Source organism: Gopherus evgoodei, chromosome 3 (genome assembly GCF_007399415.2).
Source record: "Gopherus evgoodei ecotype Sinaloan lineage chromosome 3, rGopEvg1_v1.p, whole genome shotgun sequence".
Classification (NCBI taxonomy): Eukaryota; Metazoa; Chordata; order Testudines; family Testudinidae; genus Gopherus; species Gopherus evgoodei.
Window position 1 is genome coordinate 161,113,416 of NC_044324.1, and position 20,370 is coordinate 161,133,785.

The window sequence follows — 20,370 nt, forward strand, 5'->3', positions numbered from 1 at the left end:
TGACGTTCCCTTGTTTGCTTCACCCTCTCAGGAATTTGAAAAACACAGTTCCCCTAACTGATTGTTCCCAGTCTCAGCAGACATTGATTCGTCCCTCCCGCTGCTTTGAGTGGAGCTGCAACTAACAAGGCTATTTCCATGGAACGCACTTCAGTTTATGTGCCACGTTGGGGTGTCTGGGTTTGTGTCAGCATATGCTTGTTTGAGTAAGCCCTACAAAACGATGGCTATTCTTACTAGCTGTAGCCTACGCCTGCTCGGTATGGTGCTGCCCCGTCTCGTGTGGCTGGCCACAGACTGAAGTGGATGAGCCTACAGCAGCCTTTGCTAACAGAGCTGGGTGTTTTAGCGCAGGGAGTCGACACTCAAGTTTAGATCCAGAAGTCCTTGGTTCAGCCTCTGCTGCCGACGATGCAGCCGGGGCATGGCACTTCAGAGCCAAAGTTAGGAGTTGGGGTGGAGAAACATGTGAAGAACTCTAGGGGTTAATAAAGCAAATAACCTGGGCCTCCTTTATGGTGCCCCCTAGAATCATATCATGTATGGTCCCAGGCCAGCTGTCTCTAAAGAGTCTCTGCAGCCTATGCGGAGTGCATCCCTTCTCAATGTGCCCAGTGTGTGCTGTGCTGATCTGTCTGTCTCCTCTTTCTGCCTGCAGCATCTGCTACTTCAGCCGTCTCTTCTGGGAGTGGGGGGAAGGTGTCAAAGTGCACGACTCCCAGAAAAGGCAAGATGCGGAGAAGCTGTCGAAGGAGGAAGTCCTGTCCTTCATCCAGGCACACTACCCCTGATCCCCCAGCTTGGAATCTTCAGGGACTGACTGGAGTGGGGAGACTGAGACAGGAGAAGGGAGTCTTCCATCCAGGAGCTGCAGGCCTTCTGTGGAGGAGAACAGATTCCTGGGGGGTGAGGGGTGGGGTTTGGTGCTCAGAAGAAGCGTGACAAAGCTCCAGCCTGTGAGTAGCAGTGTATATAAGTGTCTGGCCCAGGCAGCACCGGCTGTAGGTACGTCAGAGGTGGGATGCCTGCAGCTGAGGTCGATGCTCTTCTGTGCTATTCCACTGCACTCCTGGGGATGAGGGTCTGGCAGCTTTCCCCACTAGTGCTCCAAACTACAGCCAAGCGTCTGCTCTCTGGGTTCCCCTCCTACGTGTGCCGGAGCGATCAGGAGGCTGCGTATGTTTCCCTGGCAGCACCAGGAGGAAAAGAAGGTTGTCACAGGACTGCAGGGAGGAATGAGCTGGGGGAGAGTGCATTTAAATGGCCTTGCAATGCTCCCAGCAGCCACCTCTATTTGCTTTGCCTTGAGCCGATGGGCCTTTGCTGAACGCTGGGTGAGTCATCGGGAAATGCAGGCTCTTGGCATCCGAGGATGGTCACTTTTTGCTAGTGGCTCCGGTACTTCTGCTCCAGAGGCACTTGGCAGGTTGTTGGGAGTTCCTGGGTGCTAGCATCTTGGTGGAAGGAAGCCAGTCCTCGTGGCAGGTCGTCGTTAACTCCAAGCCAGCAGCCTAGGTGTGAGCTCATGAATCTGCCCTAGGACAATACTGAGATGGTTTGCTTTTTTCAGTGCTCAATACCATCCTCAGTTTCCCTCTAACATTGCCTCTCCCTTTGTGTTCAGGATGAAAGCGAAATGGGGAAAGGCTGCAGGCCTTCAGGTGTAGGAGTTTATCAGAGGAGATTGTGGAAGTCTTATGGGAAGGAGACCTTGACCGTGCTGTTTAGTCAAAAGAAATCCAATCCCATGACCAGGCCCATTGTAGGGGAACCCACCTTTCCTGGCTAACTCATAAAACAGGCTTTAAAACCCTCCTGTGTCTGGTCCATACCTGGAGCCGTGTCTGTATTGAAGGCACAAACCCGGGACTCTCTAGCATGGCAAGCAGGACAATTGTGTTTCAGCGGATCGCAGTCTGAAATCATGACTCATTTCTGTGCTGGGCCCTCTATGCGTCATGTACACAAAGCCACCCCAAAGAGCAGGGCTGCCCTCGTCGCCTGTTTTAACTTCATGCTGGGCTTCAGAAATGCCTCTGGCCTGGTCTCCCACATGGATCAGAAGTTAATAGGCGGTTGGCTTCTCCGGTCCGTGCAGCAAAATCACTTATTTTTTCTTACACAGGTTGGCAATAAGAGAAAAGCTGATGGGGGGGTGGGGGTGGGGGGTGTTACCTGGACCGTGCCTTAAAGAAAGCTGTGGGTCTCCTGGAAACCAGAGGCAGCCTTTCAGATTCTCATCCCCCTTCCATCCTCCCCATGCCAATGCAGGCTGTGACTGGGTCTGTATCACATGGAGAGTTCAGCTCTGGCAGAAGTATAAGTTCATGGGTGAGATTCATCTCGCAACCAGTGGCAGCGCAAGGACTGGTCTTCACTTAAGTCACACTTAAGATCTGTGATCCTCATAGGGCTCAAGTGACGCACAGGGTGACTTTCACCCTGAGCTCATAGGCCTTGCTTTCTGAGCTTGCAGCCTTCCATGTCTGCATGGTCACTTGGTGGCCAGGCATCTGTTTGTTAATCCTCCAATTGCTTGGTGTAAATGAGTTTAATCATTGGTGGTTTCTGTGCTCTGCCTTGTAACCTGGATCCGCACGTTCAGGCTTGATGGCTGCAGAACGGGGATTGTCACAGCTCGCCCAGCCTTGGGCTAATGCTGCCCTTGGGCCATCATTGCACGGGGAGACTAAGCTCTCAACTGTGGAGGGTGGTGGGAGCCCATGTTGTACTTGGGTATCCCCTATTGGGCCCAGAAGAACCCTTCTGCTCTGGTGTATTTAGCATACTGCCTCCTGCAAGCTCAGGGTGAGTGGCCTTTCCAGAAAGGTGGCTGAGGAAGTGTCAGACCTGTTCCTGTGCCCTGTAGCAGCCAAGTGGAAGGTTTGCCAATCCATCCAGGAGCAGGATGTGGCTCTGACTCAAACCCCTTAGCAGAATTTAGTCCCAGGTGCTCCAAAGCCTTGGCAGAACATGGCCCCTGGCCTAAGCGCAGCCCTTCTGGAGAGGGCAGCAGCCCCCTGTGCAGTTAATTATTGGCTACTTTATATTTATTGACGGCCCCTCCATGAGGAGCAGTGAGGAGGCTCTGCAAGTGGGGAAGATGGTGCCTCTGGCAGCTTCACTTCAGAGCCTTCACACTGGTGGCTTTTAAAATCATTTATTTAAGTGTCAGTGCTTCTGCTGATTTCCCTAATCCCCCCGATGCAGCCATGATGCCAGCAAGAAGCCAACAGGCCTGTTCCTTTTCCTATGGTCCTTTACTGTGTCTTCTGCACCCTCAAGGGTGTGTTCCCCACTGAGGGCCTTAGCCCCTCCCTGTTTGTGAGGATGGAGGTGTCCCGCAGGGAATACACCGTGGATAATCTAGGCCTCCATTAGCCTTTACCTGGTACTGAAAACCCAGGGTGCAGAAGAAACCCAGTTGCTTGCAGGCGGTTTGAGAGATGCTGCCTGCTTTCCCCATTGCCCCAATTTCCTTTGCTTTTAGTCGATTGTGTCTTTTACAAGGAGATGTATTTTTTGGATGCACTGGACCGCATCTCCCACCCTCTCGTGGGAGGGCAGCACCAGCACCTCACTACTGCTTCCCTGCTGCAGGGAAAAGGTTTTATCCCTCTTCCCTCTCTGGCTCAAGACTCTCCTAGCTCCATTGCTCCTCTGGGCTTGGGAACCCGTGGCTTGCTTTGAAATGCCCTAAAGGAACCGATTGGAGTTGACAGGCCAAGAATCCAGAGGACAAAGCCCTGTACATACACTGTTTTGTGTGCGTCAGAGCTGCTCAGCACGAGGAGGGGGCGGGGGGCGGAAGGAGGTTCATTCTGGTCATGTGGGGCAGGGAATGGCTTTGTATCAAAGGGATGGTAGAAACTTGGCCCAGGGCTAGGGGCTGACCCAAGTTGCGCTCTCCCACTGGCTCCAGGGGGAGGAGGAGGAATGTCTTGCTGAAGGGAATGTTTGTCTGTTGATTGCACAATGTATTATATTAGGCTGTGTATCATTTTGTGTTGATTTCTCTGCTTTCATTGTCTGTGTATTACCAGTACAGCTCTTTAGTTCACAAAGGTGTTGGTGCTCTTTGGTCTCTGTTTCCTGAAACCATGGGGAAACAACCACTCCCAGTGCAAAACTGGGAGGGTGGGAGGGGGCAGAGGGGACTGTGCATGGCCTGGGACTCCTTGTGCGCTATCCAACCTACCCCACAAGTCACCTGTGCGCCACCCTCCCATACCCCTCTATTTCAGGGACTTGCTGTAACCCACCCCTTATTACCCCCATGCCAGGTGCTCTGTGTGCCCCCTCCCCCTCCAGGGTGGTGGTGTTTTTAAACAGTAGTGAGGGGGCTGGGCAGAGCTCAAACGAGGGATGTGTTAATAGCTGCCATCAGCCTGGTCTTTAATCTATAGACAGCTGCAGGTAATTGAAGCTTGTAGTTCTGCTAACCACATGCCAGGGGCTCCATGTAGTCCCATTTGTTTTTTCTGATTTTCAGCAAAATCAAGAGGATTCTTCCCACTGCTGCCTAGAATGTTCCCTGCAGTGTTGGAACGGATGGGATGGTGCATTCCGAAGTCATGGTGTTACAGCCAGGCTGACACAGCCTCGAGTGAAGGGCCTCAGACTAGCCAGCTGGTTGCGGATTGGTCCCATTTCCAGCTGCAGGAAGTGCACAGGCAGAGGGAGGCTACAGGCAGATGCAGTTGCTCCTTCATATGTTCAAATGACTTTATTTAAAAAACAATACAGCTTCTGCCCTGAATTCAGAGCGCCCCGCCATTAAGCCAGTGAGTTTTAATCCTTAGTGTCCCAGAACTATCCGTCTGAGACTGCAGTTCCCTTCGCTAAGCCCTGCCTTGGGGCAGGGGGGAGACAGAGAGGGGGCTTGGGGAGTGCTGTATATAGACACACACCACTACCCAGGGTTTAGGAACTGCTATTGTCTTTCTGCCCTCTTAGTTCATTTGGCTGAGTGGCAGGAAGACACCATCCCAAAGACCCCATTTTCAGGTACTGACTCCTCTGGCCCCCTCCAGGTTAGCAGGAAGCTATGTTGAAAAAAGTGTCTCTCTAACTGGCACTACTACACATGGGGATTTTTGGCAATCACAGGAGAGGGGCACAATGACTGAACTCCCCCTTTGAGCTCCAGAGATTGGTCCCTTCAACTCAGGGCTGAGGCACAGTAAGAGGGAAGCTTTCCCAGGTTCTGCCTGAACTGAGCGGAGAGGATTTCAGGCTCCAAAACCTTGTAGTGAGCAGCAAGGAACAGAGAAGGCCCACTAGGAAAAGGGGAACTTGAGGCATGCATCCCCCTGAAATTAATTTGCAGTCTGTTCCATGGGCCCCCCAGGACAGTATGTGGAGGAGATGGCTCCAGCTGAACTTCAGTCTGCTCTCCAAACCCACTTGTGCTGTGTCTGTAGCTTCCCATTGCCTTCAAGATCCTCAGCTGCCAGAGAGAAGGCTGTCCAGGCCATGAAGACTGCAGGTGCCTAATGGTCTGAAAAGCTGCCCAGCCCCTGGGTGGGAGGCACATCAGCTGGAGAAGGAAGAGGTCTTTGCAGTGGAGCCCTGTGGTCAGTAGTGAGAGTTCTGAACCATGACTACATTGTCCAGCAGCTGTAAACAACAATAATCAATAGTACTATGGCCAGTGCAATGGCTGCGTTCTTGCGATTTTCCTGACGGAGCACTTTTAGTTCTCTCTCTAAAAAACAAAACCAAACCGGCACGTAAGATGCAGCCTCCCTTCCTGCATCACAGCTGCACCCATTGCTCTAAGGAACAGTAAACTCCCTTTCCCTCAAGCATGGAGGGAAACTCCTTATAGAGATCAGCTTCATCTGACTGCTGTGACCTGCCAGGTGCTTTGCTCTAGTCTAGTTCCTTGTAAACATGCAGAGCTGCTGCTACTACTCAAACTGCCCCTCATTGTGAAGGACTGGACAGGTACAAGATCAGAGAGAGGCCTCTTGTCCAGTTCAGTGGTGTCTGAAAGATAACGGACAATGGCTGTTTGACCTCAGGCCACTTCCTACTGGTGGCTAGGTAGCCTCATTATACAAATCACCCCTTGTTAAAGGCCAAGGCCTGAATGGGCCATGGAGATGGAATGCCTCCCTCATTTTCTGGAGAATGGGATGGGTGAGTGGTTATAAAGACAGCTGGTACTGCCAGTGCTGTACCTGTTCTATACGTGGTGGTCTGCAGGACTCTGTCTAGCACCTGTCACCTGCCACTAACTTCACATGGGAAATACAAAGGTGGGGTTGGGTTTAAGGCCTAGTCTACACTAGGGTGCTGGTGGGGTTTGATGTAAGATACACAACTTCAGCTACAGGAGCAGCGTAACTGAAGTCGACGTATCTTATTTTGATTTACCTCCTGTCCTCATAGCATGGGATCGACGGCTGTGGATCCCCCATCGACTCCGCTTCCGCCTCTCACCCTGGTGGAGTTCTGGAGTCAACGGGAACGCGCTCAGGTATCGATTTATCGCGTCCAGATGAGACACGATAAATCAATACCTACCCACCCATCCAGCGGGTAGTGTGGACCTAACCTTAGTGTCACTTCCCCAGCTGGGCTCCTGACTCTTCCCTGTGGCCAGCTGAATCAGGACTGTGGGCAGAACTCCATACACAGCTCAAGCTTTGGCAGCTATCCTGCAGCCACACAGTAGGCTGCTTTAATAGGTGTATTTTGCTGTCTCCTACGTAATACACTGTTGCCTGTGCAGAAGCAGTTAATGATCTTTACACTGCATCTAGTACAGATCCATCCCTCCCCGATCGCTGCTGCTGATTCCAGGTGGATAACCCCTGTGGACTGGGAAGGGACTTTGGCAGCTGGCAGGTGAGAGTGCAAGATAGATAGGGAGCACACAGGGTAGTTCAGAGCCTAGTGCACCTGTCTGAAGGAGCATGTGAATTCTGATTAATGCTAATTTTGTGCCACTCAGACTGAGATCTCAACATGCTTTGTGAAGATGGGTGGGGATCACTGCCCCTGTTTGACAAAGGGGAACTGAGGGGCAGAGACAGTAGATTGCTGCTAAGAGCACACAGCACAGAACCCAGGAGTCCTGAATACTGATTTTCTGCTTTACTAGATCCAAGTCCAAAGTAGGAGTCTTGTCCTCTCCCTTGCAGTATTTTTCTGAAGCAGCTGTAAGCTAGTAGCATTTGACATGCAAGCCCCTACCCTGTGATGGGTTCCTAGAGTAGGATTTCACTTTTTGAAGGGGTGTTTAGCATGGCAATGGGTCTGCTGCATGCACCCTGGTGAACAGTCCCTGCACTGCTGCCACTTGGGAATCCAGTCTCTTCAGGGACCATTGTGTTGCTAGCTCACTTGACAAGGGGAGGTTAAACTGCTAGAAGTGCTTACTTGTTAAGCAGCTCAGTGGTGATCCTGTTTGTTCTGAGTGCAGCAGCAGAACGCTCCAGCTGTGACATCTTTTCTGGTGCTGCTAGAGGAGTCTGGATGGGGTAATCTAATCCACTGTCCTGCATTTGTTAGTTCCCTAAGGCCAGCTCTGTATGAATCTGCTTTACCCAGCTGAGCCCCTGCGATCTTACTTTAACACTGAAGTTATGAGTGTTAGCCCATGGCTGAGTCCTAATTCTCAACTCCCACAAGCCCTGCTTGCTTAGTGCACAGTGTCCCCTCCAATTGCCCTCTGCTTGGTGACAATTTGTGGATCTGGCGCTCTCTCAGATGTGTCCTGGAGAAAGGATAAGTGCTAACCCAGAAAAGGATTTGCCTATTAGTTCCATGCTATCCCAGCTGCTGCCAGCATCCCCCACCCTGCCCAAAGTGGGTGATAGGCCAGGGGCAGGCAAACTTTTTGGCCTGAGGGCCACATCAGGTTTCAGAAATTGCATGGAGGGCTGGTAAGGGGCGGGGGTTGTGCCCCCAGGACTCCTGCCCCATCCACACGCCCCCGGACCCCTGCTGCCCCATCCAACCCCTCCTCTCATTCCTGATGGCCCCCCTCCGACTCCTGCCCCATCCAACCACCCCTTCTCCTTGTCCCCTGACTTCCCCCCCCGCCACCCCATCCAAGCCACCCTTCTCCCTGACTGCCCCCCTGGGATCCCTGCCCCCATTCAACCCCCTATTCCCCCCCTGCCCCCTATCCACATCAGCACAACCTGACCACCACCCAAAACTCCCCTGCCCCCTTACCACGCTGCCTGGAGCACTGGTGGCTGGCAGCGCTACAGCTGCACTGCCCGGCTGGAGCCTGGCCATGCTGCTGCCACTGCGCAGCACAGACACCAGGTCAGGCCGGGCTTTGCAGCTGTGCTGTCCCAGGAGCTCACAGCCCCACTGCCCAGAGCATTGTGCCAGCGAGCTGAGGCTGTGGGGGAGGGGGTGAGCCTCCCGGGCCAGGAGATAAGGGACCATCCTGCTCAGCCCCCCGGGCCATAGTTTGCCCACCCCTTTGATAGGCCAATCCTTGCTGCTGCCTGGGACGAAGTCAGGAAGGAAGAGACCAAGCTCTTCGACAGGTTGTAAACCTTACGCCAGGCTTTGCTGAGCCCAGCCTGGCCTGTGCTATTTAGTTATTCAGACTGAGGTTGCATGGGGGGGGGGTGGTATCAAAGGCCCCCTTGTGATGGATACAGTACCCAGCACAAGACACATGGCAGCTTTCTATGCAGCTTCCCTGCCTGCATGGCAGAAACCCAGCTGTGCGTTTGACACAGCAGCTGATCTGTGCAGAGTCCCAAGGAGGGAACCCAGCCAGGAGCTCCCTCGCTCTGGGAAAGCCCCACACGGTCACTCACTTCAAGGAGTCTGGGTCTACATGAAGGACAAGCCTGTTTGAGAATCAATCTCAGAGATGCAGCAGTGGCGTCTCAGGAATCTTCTGCTGATGTCTCTGCCCAGGGAGGAACTGGGAACAGTGTGCGTTGACTAACAACCACAGCAACTCTAATCAGCAAGCTACAACGTACCGGCACAGGTTGTTACAGGCAGACCCTGACACTGCAAGGGAATAAGTGTCGTCCCCATTGACCATTGATGTCAAGGAGCAGGGAGAACACGCTGCCCTCTTTCAGGATCAGGCCTCAGTCCACAGGTAAGACTCAGATGAATCTAACTAAGCCTTGGGTCAGAACCTCATGAGGGGACAAGTTTAAGAGTTGTGTGTGGCTACAACAACCTCAATTCTGCCAGCAGGGGGCAGCCTAATGCCACAGTTCCTGTGCAGTACACCCAGAAGAGAGGGAGGAACACACACTTCCTGGCTAGAGATTGGAATAGAAAGTGCAGGGGACTGCACCACATACAAAGCGGGAGGCAGGGGGGTGTCATCCAGCAGCTGACTCATGGTGCATGCCTAGAGTACTTGGGAGGGGCTCCAGCTACACCACATTCACATTAGTCCATTGAGGGGATGGGTATAGGATGAGGAGGGAAGGATGCTCAGCCTTCCCCTACCTGGCTCTGGCCTTGAGCTACTCCAGACCTGAGCCACTAGAGATGGGGCAGACACTCACATGAGCAGAAGCCTCCCTGATGGTTTTCTACTGTGCATTTGGAAGAGGTTTCAGTTGAACTGAATTTTATTTTTTGAACCTCTGTGGTGACACTCAAGCTGAGGCCGATTTGCTGGCCAAAACTTTCAAGAGACTGTAGGGATTTTAGGTCCCCAACTTGAGATGGCCTTAAAGGGGCCTGGTTTCCAGAGGACAGGTGCGCAGCACTTCCTGCAGAGCCAGACCCCTTTAACGGGCCTCAGGCTGGTCCCTGCTGTGCGAACCTGAGGCAGGAGCCTGCTCTCAGATTAAAAGCAGCTGAATAGATCTGCCTCAACTTCTCCCTCAGTCACCTTTTGGCTGAGCAAAATCAGAGAGTGGGGCAGGAGCTTAAGTGGGAAGCTGAGTGCAGTGCAGACTCTGGCCATTCTGCCCAGCCGCTGCTCACTCTGAGCATCTATATTTAAAGACGGCCTTACCATAGGTTTCAGCTTTGGTCACAAGCAGGCTTCTCTCTCTCTCCAGTGACTTTCTGTAATGAGAAGCGACAGCCTTGTCACACGCCGGCAAATGCTATTGCTCTGCACAAGCTCATATGCTGTACGGTGGTGGAAAGCCTCTGCCCCAGAAGAGGAGTTCTGGGCTGTACACAGAATGAGACCATTGACCTTTCTCCCAGGGAGGCTGGCAGCTTATCATCCCCCTACTGCATATGGGGAGGGACCACAGGGTTAGATGTCTTCCTCCCTGGAGACTGCTGTGCATGAATGGTGGCTAAGACTCCCGCTTCCAGGGCAGCCTGTCTCAACACTGGAATGGTGCTGCAGGGTTGGCTAAAAAGCATCTCCCAGCTGGCTTTCCAAGTGCCTTTCCAATTAGCTGGGATAGCTGCTCCCTCTGGAGCAAGAGGCTCTGGTGTCTTCCCCAGGAATAGGCAGGGCCTTGTACACGGAGTGATCACATCCCAGGGAAGGCAGTGAGGAAAATGCCCAAAGGCTGGGCTGTTCTGAATGCTTAGGGGAAGCAAGGAAAAGCAGCACCTGGCCCTGGGAATGGGGCATGTGCATGGGGAGGCTCAGGTCTGTCAAAACACCACTGAACACAAATAAGCTTCTGCACTGTCACAGCTGGTCTCACTCACACCTGGAGCCTCCCCTGCCCCCTCCCAAAAAAGGAGGCATTTGCTTTGGTGCAGAGCCTGGAAGAGAACCCCACACTCCCTGACTCTGCCCAACAGATCACAGTCCCCATGTTGTTCCCACATTTCAGAGCCAAAGACTGAAGAAAAATTCTTCCCACCCATTTCCAAGGCCCCCATTTTGCACAAACTCCCCAATGGCTCAGGCAAAGGAGCTGTGTCTGGTTGCAGTAAGAACCAGCTGCATCACACAGAATTCAGGGTGATTGAAAACCTGTATCTTCAGCTGCACAATGATTTAAAGGCCTGAAAGCTGCTGCAGCTCTGAGGAGTGGGGTGTAAACAAACATACACCAACAAATGATCTATCTCCCTGCTCCAAGCAGGCTCTGTGGCATTGTGTCATAGGGCTGTTTGTTCCCCTGTGGGATAAAGCAGGACTTCAAAGCTGGATCCAAGCCTTACTGTACAGTTAGTTAAGGGGAGAAAGAAGGGCTGTAATAAGGCAGGGTGCATTAATAGGAGGAGAGGAAAAGAAGGACCCTGAAATACATCTGGGGAAAAGGAAATGCAGAGTGCAGCCCAGGAGGAAATGAGAAGAGATGTTTAAACTGCCTGATTCTGAAGTAGCTGAGCTGCTGTATCACTGTTTACAAACCTGCCTAGCTAGAAAAATCAAGGGGAAAGGCTCTCATGCTTAGGAGGGAAATGAGACTGTTTAAAAAGCATGGCCAAGCTGAACACATGCAGCTCTGCAGGACTGAATGACACAGAGCCCCAGGCAATGAAACCCCAAACTTACTATGAATCCAGTTGGGCTTTAGTTGGAGGGTGGGGACAGCAAAATTGGAAAGCAGACTATCCCGCTGACTTAGGCTCACCGAGTCAATAGCTTCCCTCATGGGACAAACAGTAAAAAATCTGGAGATGGCTAGACGTTAGCAAAAGCATGAGTGGCCAAGCTCAGTCACTTCCTTGGTAGAAGACTGAGTGGATGTTGCAGACTCGGGCACCTCTCCTGACACATTGAGCCTTATCACCTAGATTGGGAACTGGCTGAACTCAGGGTAATGATAAGTGGCAATACATTGAATCTGAGGGCAGGGGAGATAGTCAGTGGGTCACTGTAAGGCTGGGGCTTCTGGTCACATCATTAATAGAAACAGACCGACTAATCTCAGGGAGGGTAGAGAAGGTGCTGGGTGATGTGACATACACGGAAAAGCTTAACCTAGGACAAAAAGTTTTGTGAGATAAGGACTGAAAGTGGGGAGAGAGGAGACAGAACTCTCTGAGAAAGGAGAGAAATTGAGCCTGGTAACCTATGGGGGAAACTAGGAGTTATGGGGAGAAACCAAGCCCAGGAACATTTAGGCTGAATAGAAGAACTTAATGGCAAGTCTGAGACTGGAAGAGTTTCTCAAGGGAAGAGGTAAAAGCACATTGCTTGGGACACCTAGAACTTGACTGAGCTCTGGAGAATAGATTAGCTGGACCAATGGGCTGATAGGATCTAGTTGGCAGGCTGCTCTCTTCCTGTGCCTAGACTTGATGGCTCAGTTTCCCTGTTAGGAGGGGAGCAACAGGCTGCTAACAAATGGGAAGAAAAGGGTCTCGGCAGGGACATGACTGAGGTTGGGTGATCACATTCAGGGAAAGGCTCTGCCTATAGCACTACTAGGGTTAGGGGAGCAAGTTACAGCAAGGTTCCATTCGAGTGTGGAAATGGAAACTAACCATCTCACTGCATGGTTGAGACACACAGTTAGGTCCACTCTAGGCTATCACCAGGATCTGCAACCGGGTCCCCATGCAAACATGCACGGTGGATGGAGTCAAATTTCAGTCCCCTTGGGATCATTCTGACTGGATTCCACCTAGCATTTGGTTTAGAGCACCTTGAATATTCAGCACACACTAGCTACTGCACCTCTGAACTCACATGGTCTAAGCAAGATCAGCTGCATGCTGCTACCCAGAACACCTGTCCAGCTCACACAGCTGTTTCCTATTAGTGCTGGGGTCCAAACTCTGGAAGCAAATTGGACTGGGCATTGCTTGGGCTGCATGCACAGAGGGTTTGCAAACAGGGAAGCGGAAGCCAAATTCAGCACTCTGACCATGTCACCCCCCACCTCCATGGAAGAGAGAGAAAACCAGTTCTCTCCATCCTTAAACAAGCTCCAAATCGGGGGCCCAGCTTGGCAACAGAGGTTTTACTGAGTATTCCCAACAAAGCTAACTGTCAGTGGTTTGCATGAGCACACAGCAGCCTGCAGCATCGCTATCCAGGTTTGAATAGAGGGGAATCACCAGTACCTTCCTTCAGGACTGAGCTCCTCTCTGCGCAGCTTAAGGTCTACCTCCTCCATGCTTTGTCTGCAGAGGGACAGCTTCTCCTCCAGGCCATCAATCTGAAACACACAGCAGCAGCCACAATAATCACTGGCATCTGACTTCTCTCCACAGCCCAGCAGCTCCGGGCCTCCCAGCTCAGGAGAAGGGATGGCAGCCCCACTACAGTGTCTTGCCACCTCACTCCTAAAAATCAGCTGAGCTATGGGTTTCATGAGGCTCTCTGATCCCCTGGCCTGAGCAGAGTGCATAGGTAAGTTGGTTGGAACACAGCGATCATAGCAAATGGATATTTATCACTGTAAGAATTCAGTACAGCTCCATCCCACGCAGCTGGGGTGCTAAGTCATTGTGCTATCAACTCCAGTTGTGACTGGAGTAGTACTGAAGACCCCTGTAGAGGCCAGTGTCTCTTGTTAAGATCTGATCGTCCTTCATTCTAGCCCTAACCTCTATTTGCCTTGGCTTTTCCCCTTTACTCACAGGCAGAGATGTGACCTAATCGATGTTTACACAGTGAGGAAGGGGATCAAGTGGGCAGATTGTTCACCCTGGCAAGAACTAGGTCCTGAATTAATGCTGCAAAGGGGAACAAGCAGTCAGGGACGCTAAGGTGAAACAAGAGAGCATGAGGCACTTCAGCCTGGCTGTGTGATGTGGGGGTGGGAGGGAGCAGCGGATGTCACATTCTCCTCACTAAAACCTGTTAGCTCCACAGCCTCCAGCACAGACTAGCTGTGGAGATCCTGAACCACACATGAACAAACAGGCTCAGCACAGTGGTCTCCAATATTTGGTAGAGTACAGCAAGGACAAAGTTATCCGCATTGCCTCTGTCCTGCTGAGACTGCCATCCTGCACCAAGCGTCTGGGTTCAGTCACGGTGCAGCAAGAAGTTACTGCAGCTACGTAAGCCAGTCATCTAATTAGCAGCTTTAATTTATTTTTCATGAAGCTGCCTTCATTCTGGGGTGAAGAGGAAAGGAAAGAGGGGGAAAAAAATCAAATGGCTGAAGCACAAACAGAGGTGACCAACACGATTGAGTTTGGGAAGGACTCCCCCAGGAATGAATTATACCACAGCTGAACAATTGTGCAGGGAATCCAGGCTATGCCAAGCCCAGCAACCAGGGCTTTAAGCCTTCCAGAGGGAAAGCTCTGCCCTACAGGCTTGCAGTCCAGTGGGGGAAAATATCAGGGATAATTAGACAAGGTGACACCCAAATCCCAGAAAGAACAAAGCCTTTGACATTAACTAGCTTTGAAATCATTGCGAGCCCCATTGCAATCATCTGCCACCACACCCTGTGCTGTGCATGAGCTGCAGAAGCAGGGCCGAGGAGGGACAAGCGGCCAGAAGAATTGGATCTTGCCTGGTGAGATACTTCAGAATCTGGGAGCTGGAGAACAGCAATGTTCTGTGTAAATTAACCTGGTGGAATTAAACCCAGCTGCCTTGGCTTTCAAAGACCATGTCATCCTCCAAGGTAGTGAGAAAAGATGTTACCACTGATCATTACACAGGAAAATCAATGGTACTGATCTCTGATTAACCACTTACAACTCAATCCTGGACTAATTAACAATTCTCTCACACTGCTCAGGGCAAGCACACAAAGGCTATCACGGGGCTCACGCAGAGGGGGGCAATTGAGCAGACTCAGCATAGGGCAGTAACTGAGTGGGCTCATTAGAGAGCAGCAGCGGGGGAGTCTGGTGGAGTCAAGTCAGCACTTGCCCCTTTTACAATGAACCAGCAGTAGAATTTTTCCACTAGCCACAAACTATGATTTGGTGGAGCTGGTGGCCAAAGGTGGCTTCTCTTCTTGCACCATCGGGTCTGCATGGGGCAGGAGTACAAGGGCTGGTGTGGGATTTTGTAACCACTGTTCCCACCCCCACCAATTCCAGCGGGGTGGTGTCTGGAGACATCCCTTTGCCCCCCCCCACTAATTTGGCACCTGTAACAGTGAGATTCAAGCCCCACAGCTTCTTACCAGACTGCAGTTTCCAAGTCAGTAGTAGTATTATTTGTATTTCCATAGCATTTAGGAGCCACTGCCATGGACCAGGACCCCATTGTACAAACACTGACCCCAGAATGGTCTCTGCCCCAAGGAGTTTATAATCTAAGTACCAAACTAGAGACAACAGACTGATACAGAGAGAAGGGGCCTTGTGTGGATCCTCCTGGCAGCAAGAACAGCTTCCCCTGAGCCTACAAAGCCCAGAGCTTGCACTGATCCAGGGAACACGGTCTGGATTTCCGGGGGGTGGGGGGGAGGAGAAGTGAGTGGTCATGTTTAACAAACAACTACATCATTAGCACTTTGTCAAAGAAACCCCTCCAACAGCTTGTGTTGAGTGGGATGATAAAAGAAGCATTTTTAAAATGAGTCACCTGAAGTGTTTTAACTAACTTGTGTTAATGCCTAGTGTAGACAGAACACGTAACACATGCCAGCTAATACATTCACCTTTTATCTTAGTCTAGTTAGACAAACTCCGTGACAGAGTAGTCAACTGCTAGCACCCATGCTTAATCAGTCATGGCCAGCGGTTCCTCCTCAATGTCTCTTTTCCTTACTGTGCTCGCCATTCCCCTCTCAAAGCCACCAAGTACCAGCTCTTCCTTAAGGATGCCTCTCATTTTGTTTGCTGTCTCTCAGTGCACGCTTCACTCACCACTTTCATGACTTAAAGTGATTTAAGTAAAGTTTATTTTGTGCCACTCCCTCACATTTTGACTTTCTGCCAACTAAAATCCTCCAGATGCTTAATTATGTTTAAAAAGTTCCAACTCTTTTTATCATTTCATCAGAACCAAAGCTGGGCTCCTGCAGAAGCAGTTCACAACAGATGTTCCCCAGAGCCGTGCTGATACTTTTTTTGAGGCTGGGGCACAAACAGGTGAAAAGAATCTCCCCTAGGAACACAGAGAATGGTGAACAGTAGTGATGGAACAAAATCCCTTCCTCTGGAAATTTTTTCTTTTCCCTGGTTTTTCTGCCTTGTTAATGGCTATAAGAGGAGATGGGAATCAAGATTCCTAGGTTCTATGCCTGTCCCTAATACTGATTCACTGTGTTACCTTGGAGGCAGGTGACATCACCTGTAAATTGGGGGCCTACCACTTACCTCACTGAGGGTGGGGGGATTGGAAAGTTTCTTTGTAAAGTGCTTAGAGATCCTCAGAGGAAAGGCACTAGAAATGGGCAGAAGGCTCTGTGTATGTACTATCCTGGTATGGCCGCTCCATTGCCTCACTTGGGATTTTTGACTCAGGAGCTGGCATTGCGTGTGTGTATTTCTCACTGGCTGCATAGTCCATGCAGCCTTTTGTTGCCAGCAAAAGAAACAATATAAGAAGTACTGGGGAAGAAATCAGAGCAACCCCACTGAGACTTACCCCTTATTCTGAGGGCTGCCACAGACTCTCCCAAGGGCCCCGTAGACTGTAAAACTTTAGAACTTGAGAAACTGTAAAGCTTCCACAAAATTCCCAGGGGCAGCTCTCCACAGAGCTTCCCTAGAAACAGCTGTGTGTGGCACTTGTTGTAGATGGAAAGCATTTGCTCCTACTAAAGAATGCATGGAGAGGTTAGCTAGAGTACAAACGTAGACTTATCAGAGGCCTGTATGAAATGGAGCTGCTCTTGGTCCAGGTTCCCAGTGGGACACAATATCATCAATATAATTCACACCAATTGGTCTCCTTACTGGCAGCCTCTGCCAAGAAGTGAATGGGTCACAGTGACCAAACTTTTCCTCCTGCTCCCCATGGCCCTTGGAGGGGGGCCCCTCCAGGACTGGGCTGATAAGCTTCCCACATGTTGTGTGCATTACAGCTGTCTGAACTCTGTTTGTTCCACAGACAGACAAAGGACTTTGTTTAAGTCAACATCCTCTTCAACTAGTAGCAGTCTCACTTTAAAGTAATAACTGAAGCAGGTGTTTAATATCCAGCAAGGAGAGAGCAATCAGAGCACACACAGTGCCCTTCACCTGCACAGCCACTGCCCTCCTGCTACCTGATCAACTGCTATGAAAGGAGCTCCGGGGTGAGGGACCAGCAATTTTTGTGCACAACAAGTAAGCTGCAGAACATTCTGAAGCCAGCTGAATCCCTTGCCATGAAATGTACCACCACGCACAGTAATTTGCACTGAAATCTGGCTTCATACATGTGCCATCTGGAGACTTCTGAAAATACAGAGCTTTGGGACAGACTCAATCCAAATTGGCTTTATGTTTGTTACAAATCTCATTTGCCCAGGCAGTCTTGGGAAGAGAGTCGAAAACCTCTTGCACATGGCGGTAAAGGAAAGAGGCAGCCCTGCTTACGGAGTTGGGCTGGATCCTTTTTTAATACATTCTGTACTGAATTAATAAAAGCATTCTTCCTAGCAGAAAGGCTAAAAGCACTTTTCAAGAACTGACATCTGCCCTCTGCCTTTATGAATCCCCCAATTAAGATGCTGGCAAACAGCCATATCACACATACGCCAACAGCACTGGGTAATGAGGTTTTTGTTTCATGATCCTCATAAAACAGATCAAAGCCAAACAAAAGCTGGGGGGGGGGGGAAGAAATCACCTCCCAGAAGCAGCCTCATCCCTTGTCATCTATTAGCAAGCTCAAGGCATTTCTCTCCATTTGTTAGTCAGTGGTTCCTGAATCCAGTGTTGTAGGCTCAATTATTAATATCAGCCCAGCAGAGATTGAATTTGTTTAGGTTCACATGCTAACCTCTTGGTTAATGGACCTATTTCAATTTTCACTGTGGTCTTACAATAATTTTACATTTCAACAAATCATTTCACCAGCAATAGGTACATCCAGAAGGGCTGAAAACATTTGCCAGACATCTACTAGCCTGAGGCCAAAACAACAGAATGAAGGAGGAGGATCCACCTGCTCAGTCCCTCACTATCAACTCCAAACATTGGGAAGGGGGAGTGCTAGGATTCCTACCAGGGTGCTTTCCGCAGGCCCCCTTCCAGGGACTTATCTTTCAGATCACTTTTGGCTAGTAGCTACCTCTTTCTTGGACCTCCACCTTACAGGCTCCTATTCTATTTCTCCCAGCCCCATGGCTACTGAGATGGGAGTGAGGGCATCAACCACCCACCTATTCGCCATTACTGGGTGGGGGGGTCCTACCTTTCCTATGTAATTAGCTCCTGTATCTACCACAGCCGTCACAACTTTCTGAAGCAGCAGCAGAGTTAAACCACCATCTACCAGATTCTGAACAGTGCCCATGAAACCAACCAGAGTCTTGATAATTTCTCCTGCTCTTGAGGCTCAGGGAAGTTCTGAGTAGCAGCACTGTCACTGGGGCTGCCTGTTGGAAGATCCTGAGCTTATCTAAGTACAAAAAATTGCAACAGTTTAACTAAAGGCATAGCATCAAACGGATTCAACTTTGTGTGAGGACCTGGTTACATCCATTTGAACGAGGCTTATATTGATGTAGTCTGCATCTGTAATTTATCAATGCAAGCTCAACCGTGTGCCAGGTTTAAGCCAGTGCAAGAGCATCCACACACACAGTTGCATCTGCTTGAATTACACTTTTAGTTGAAGCAATGTGCCTTTTGTGTTTAGAGCAGGGCTCAGGAAAAAAGCCTTGCATCAGCTCACATCCATTCCTAACTGGAAGGTTTTCTTCACAAGCATAAAGGCTTTGAAGGTAGTGGTGTTAAATGAAAGTTTAAATGCCAAAGATGACAGTGCAGCTGAAAGGTGTCCACATATTTCAAACCTAAGGCTCAGATCTATCTACTTTAAAGAGACCAAATTCATCCCTTTTTTAAATTGCCTTTCACAGAATCATTTGTAGTTAGAAGGGACACTCACTTAGTCCCTTCCCCATCATTGTGGCAAGATTGAGTCAATATCCTTAAACCACCCCTCTGGTAGACAGGTTTCAGGTCTCAGCCTCTGACAGCCCCATCAAAGGTGGTTCTACACCATCCCAAGGCAGCTTGTTTCATCACCCCAACTCTTTGGAGTTAAAAGATTCCAAATACCCTCCAACATTTAACTAGAATTCCCGGCTGCAACTAAAGACCCATCTCTTCTCAATCTGTGATCAGACTGTATAATCAGGCCATGTTCTTTTTACAACATGCCTTCATGGAGGTGGAAACTACCACCATGTCTATTCTTGGCTGTCATAGCTCCAAATCAAACATCCTCAGTTCTCTGAACCCTTTCTGCTAGGGCTTATTGTCCAAACCTTTTTTTCATTCAGGACCGCTCTCCTCTGAGCTCTTTATCACTGAAACATGGGACCCAGAAATAACTGTTGTCTCAAATAAAGGCCTAAAGAGGGCTAAGCAGCGCAGAAAACTACCACACACAACACTCCTATTTAAAAAAAATAGAGCTCAATAAGACATTTGCCTTTTTGGTCACAGTGGCTCACAAAACATGCAATACCAGCCTTTTCAGTGATGTTTTTGCCCTACCTGCATTTCTCTGTTCTGTATGTGTTCACTGGATTGTGTCTCCACTTCCCATTTCTCTCTACTGAATCTCATTTGATTGGTTCGGGACTATTCCTTTCATTCATTAGGAAGAAACTGATTTTTAATCTCATTCCCCAAAAGCATTTGCAAACCACTGCCTCCTCCAAGGGAGAGCCCTACCCAGGTGAAAAGGGAGTGAGTTGGGGAGCAGGAACACGACATCAGCAGGACAGAAAAACTCCAAAGGGCAGCACCAGCCAGGGCCACAGTTTGCGGGGAAGAGCAGAAATGGTCCCAGAGGCACGGGATACTCTTCAGCTGCCACCCTCAGGAGAGGCCCCACGGATCTGGGGGGCAGCATAGCCCGTCAATGAAGATCTTTCCCTTACTCATAACAACCCGCATCCCGCCCCCTAGGCTAGCGCCCACCTCGCCTCGTCCCCCACTCATCCGCTTCCCACTCCCTTGCCTCCGCCCCCTACATGCCTCTCCTCTTCCCCCCTCCCTTTGCCCCCTGTTCCCTCCTCGCCCCCACCGGCCTATCCCCCAGTGACCCCGCTCCCAGCTGTCTGGATGGGGGGAGGGGCTGTCACCTCTTGAGCGACGCTCAGCCCGTCTCGCTTCTTAACCATCTTCCTTCGCTGTGCCCCGAACGCGCATGCGCATGGCCCCTTTCTGTTAAGGGACACGTATCGCCCCGCTCTCGGGGAGGAGACCTCAGCTGCCATCATTGTGAGGGGCAGTCGCCGCCATGTTTGTGAGGGGCACACCTGAATACAGTCGCCATGTTTGTGAGGGGTTCCTATCTAAACCAGCCACCACCGGAAGAGAGGGTTAGCCTTTCAGACGCCCCTCAGCTTCTGGCGTCATGGCAGTAGACTAGAGTAGGCAACAGGCCTCTCTTCTCTC

At 50.6% G+C, this 20,370-nt stretch overlaps 2 protein-coding genes across 10 annotated transcripts in view; one reads left to right on the forward strand and one right to left on the reverse strand.

The window, feature by feature from the left end:
- CMTR1 (cap methyltransferase 1) overlaps nt 1–4,068 on the forward strand; it is a 51,046-nt gene extending 46,978 nt beyond the window's left edge. For all 4 annotated transcript variants that reach the window (XM_030557248.1, XM_030557249.1, XM_030557252.1 and 1 more), the window contains one exon: nt 659–4,068. In XM_030557248.1, coding sequence (XP_030413108.1) covers nt 659–791 — 133 coding nt within the window. In that variant the 3' untranslated portion in view covers nt 792–4,068. The remainder of the gene's footprint in view (nt 1–658) is intronic.
- The window catches only part of CCDC167 (coiled-coil domain containing 167), a 47,628-nt gene extending 27,472 nt beyond the window's left edge, over nt 1–20,156 (reverse strand). For 2 of the 6 annotated variants that reach the window (XM_030557264.1, XM_030557261.1), the window contains exons 1-3: nt 19,462–19,552; nt 12,949–13,043; nt 9,971–10,023 (exon numbers count right to left, since the gene is read on the reverse strand). In XM_030557264.1, the coding sequence (XP_030413124.1) occupies nt 9,971–10,023; nt 12,949–13,043; nt 19,462–19,533 (220 nt within the window). In that variant the 5' untranslated portion in view covers nt 19,534–19,552. Of the gene's footprint in view, nt 1–4,704; nt 5,708–6,381; nt 6,460–8,328; nt 8,812–9,970; nt 10,024–12,948; nt 13,044–19,461; nt 19,553–20,054 lie in introns of those variants that run through there. The other 4 variants (XM_030557260.1, XM_030557263.1, XM_030557262.1 and 1 more) reach the window with 4 other exon arrangements.
- Between the last annotated feature and the right edge of the window lie 214 nt (nt 20,157–20,370).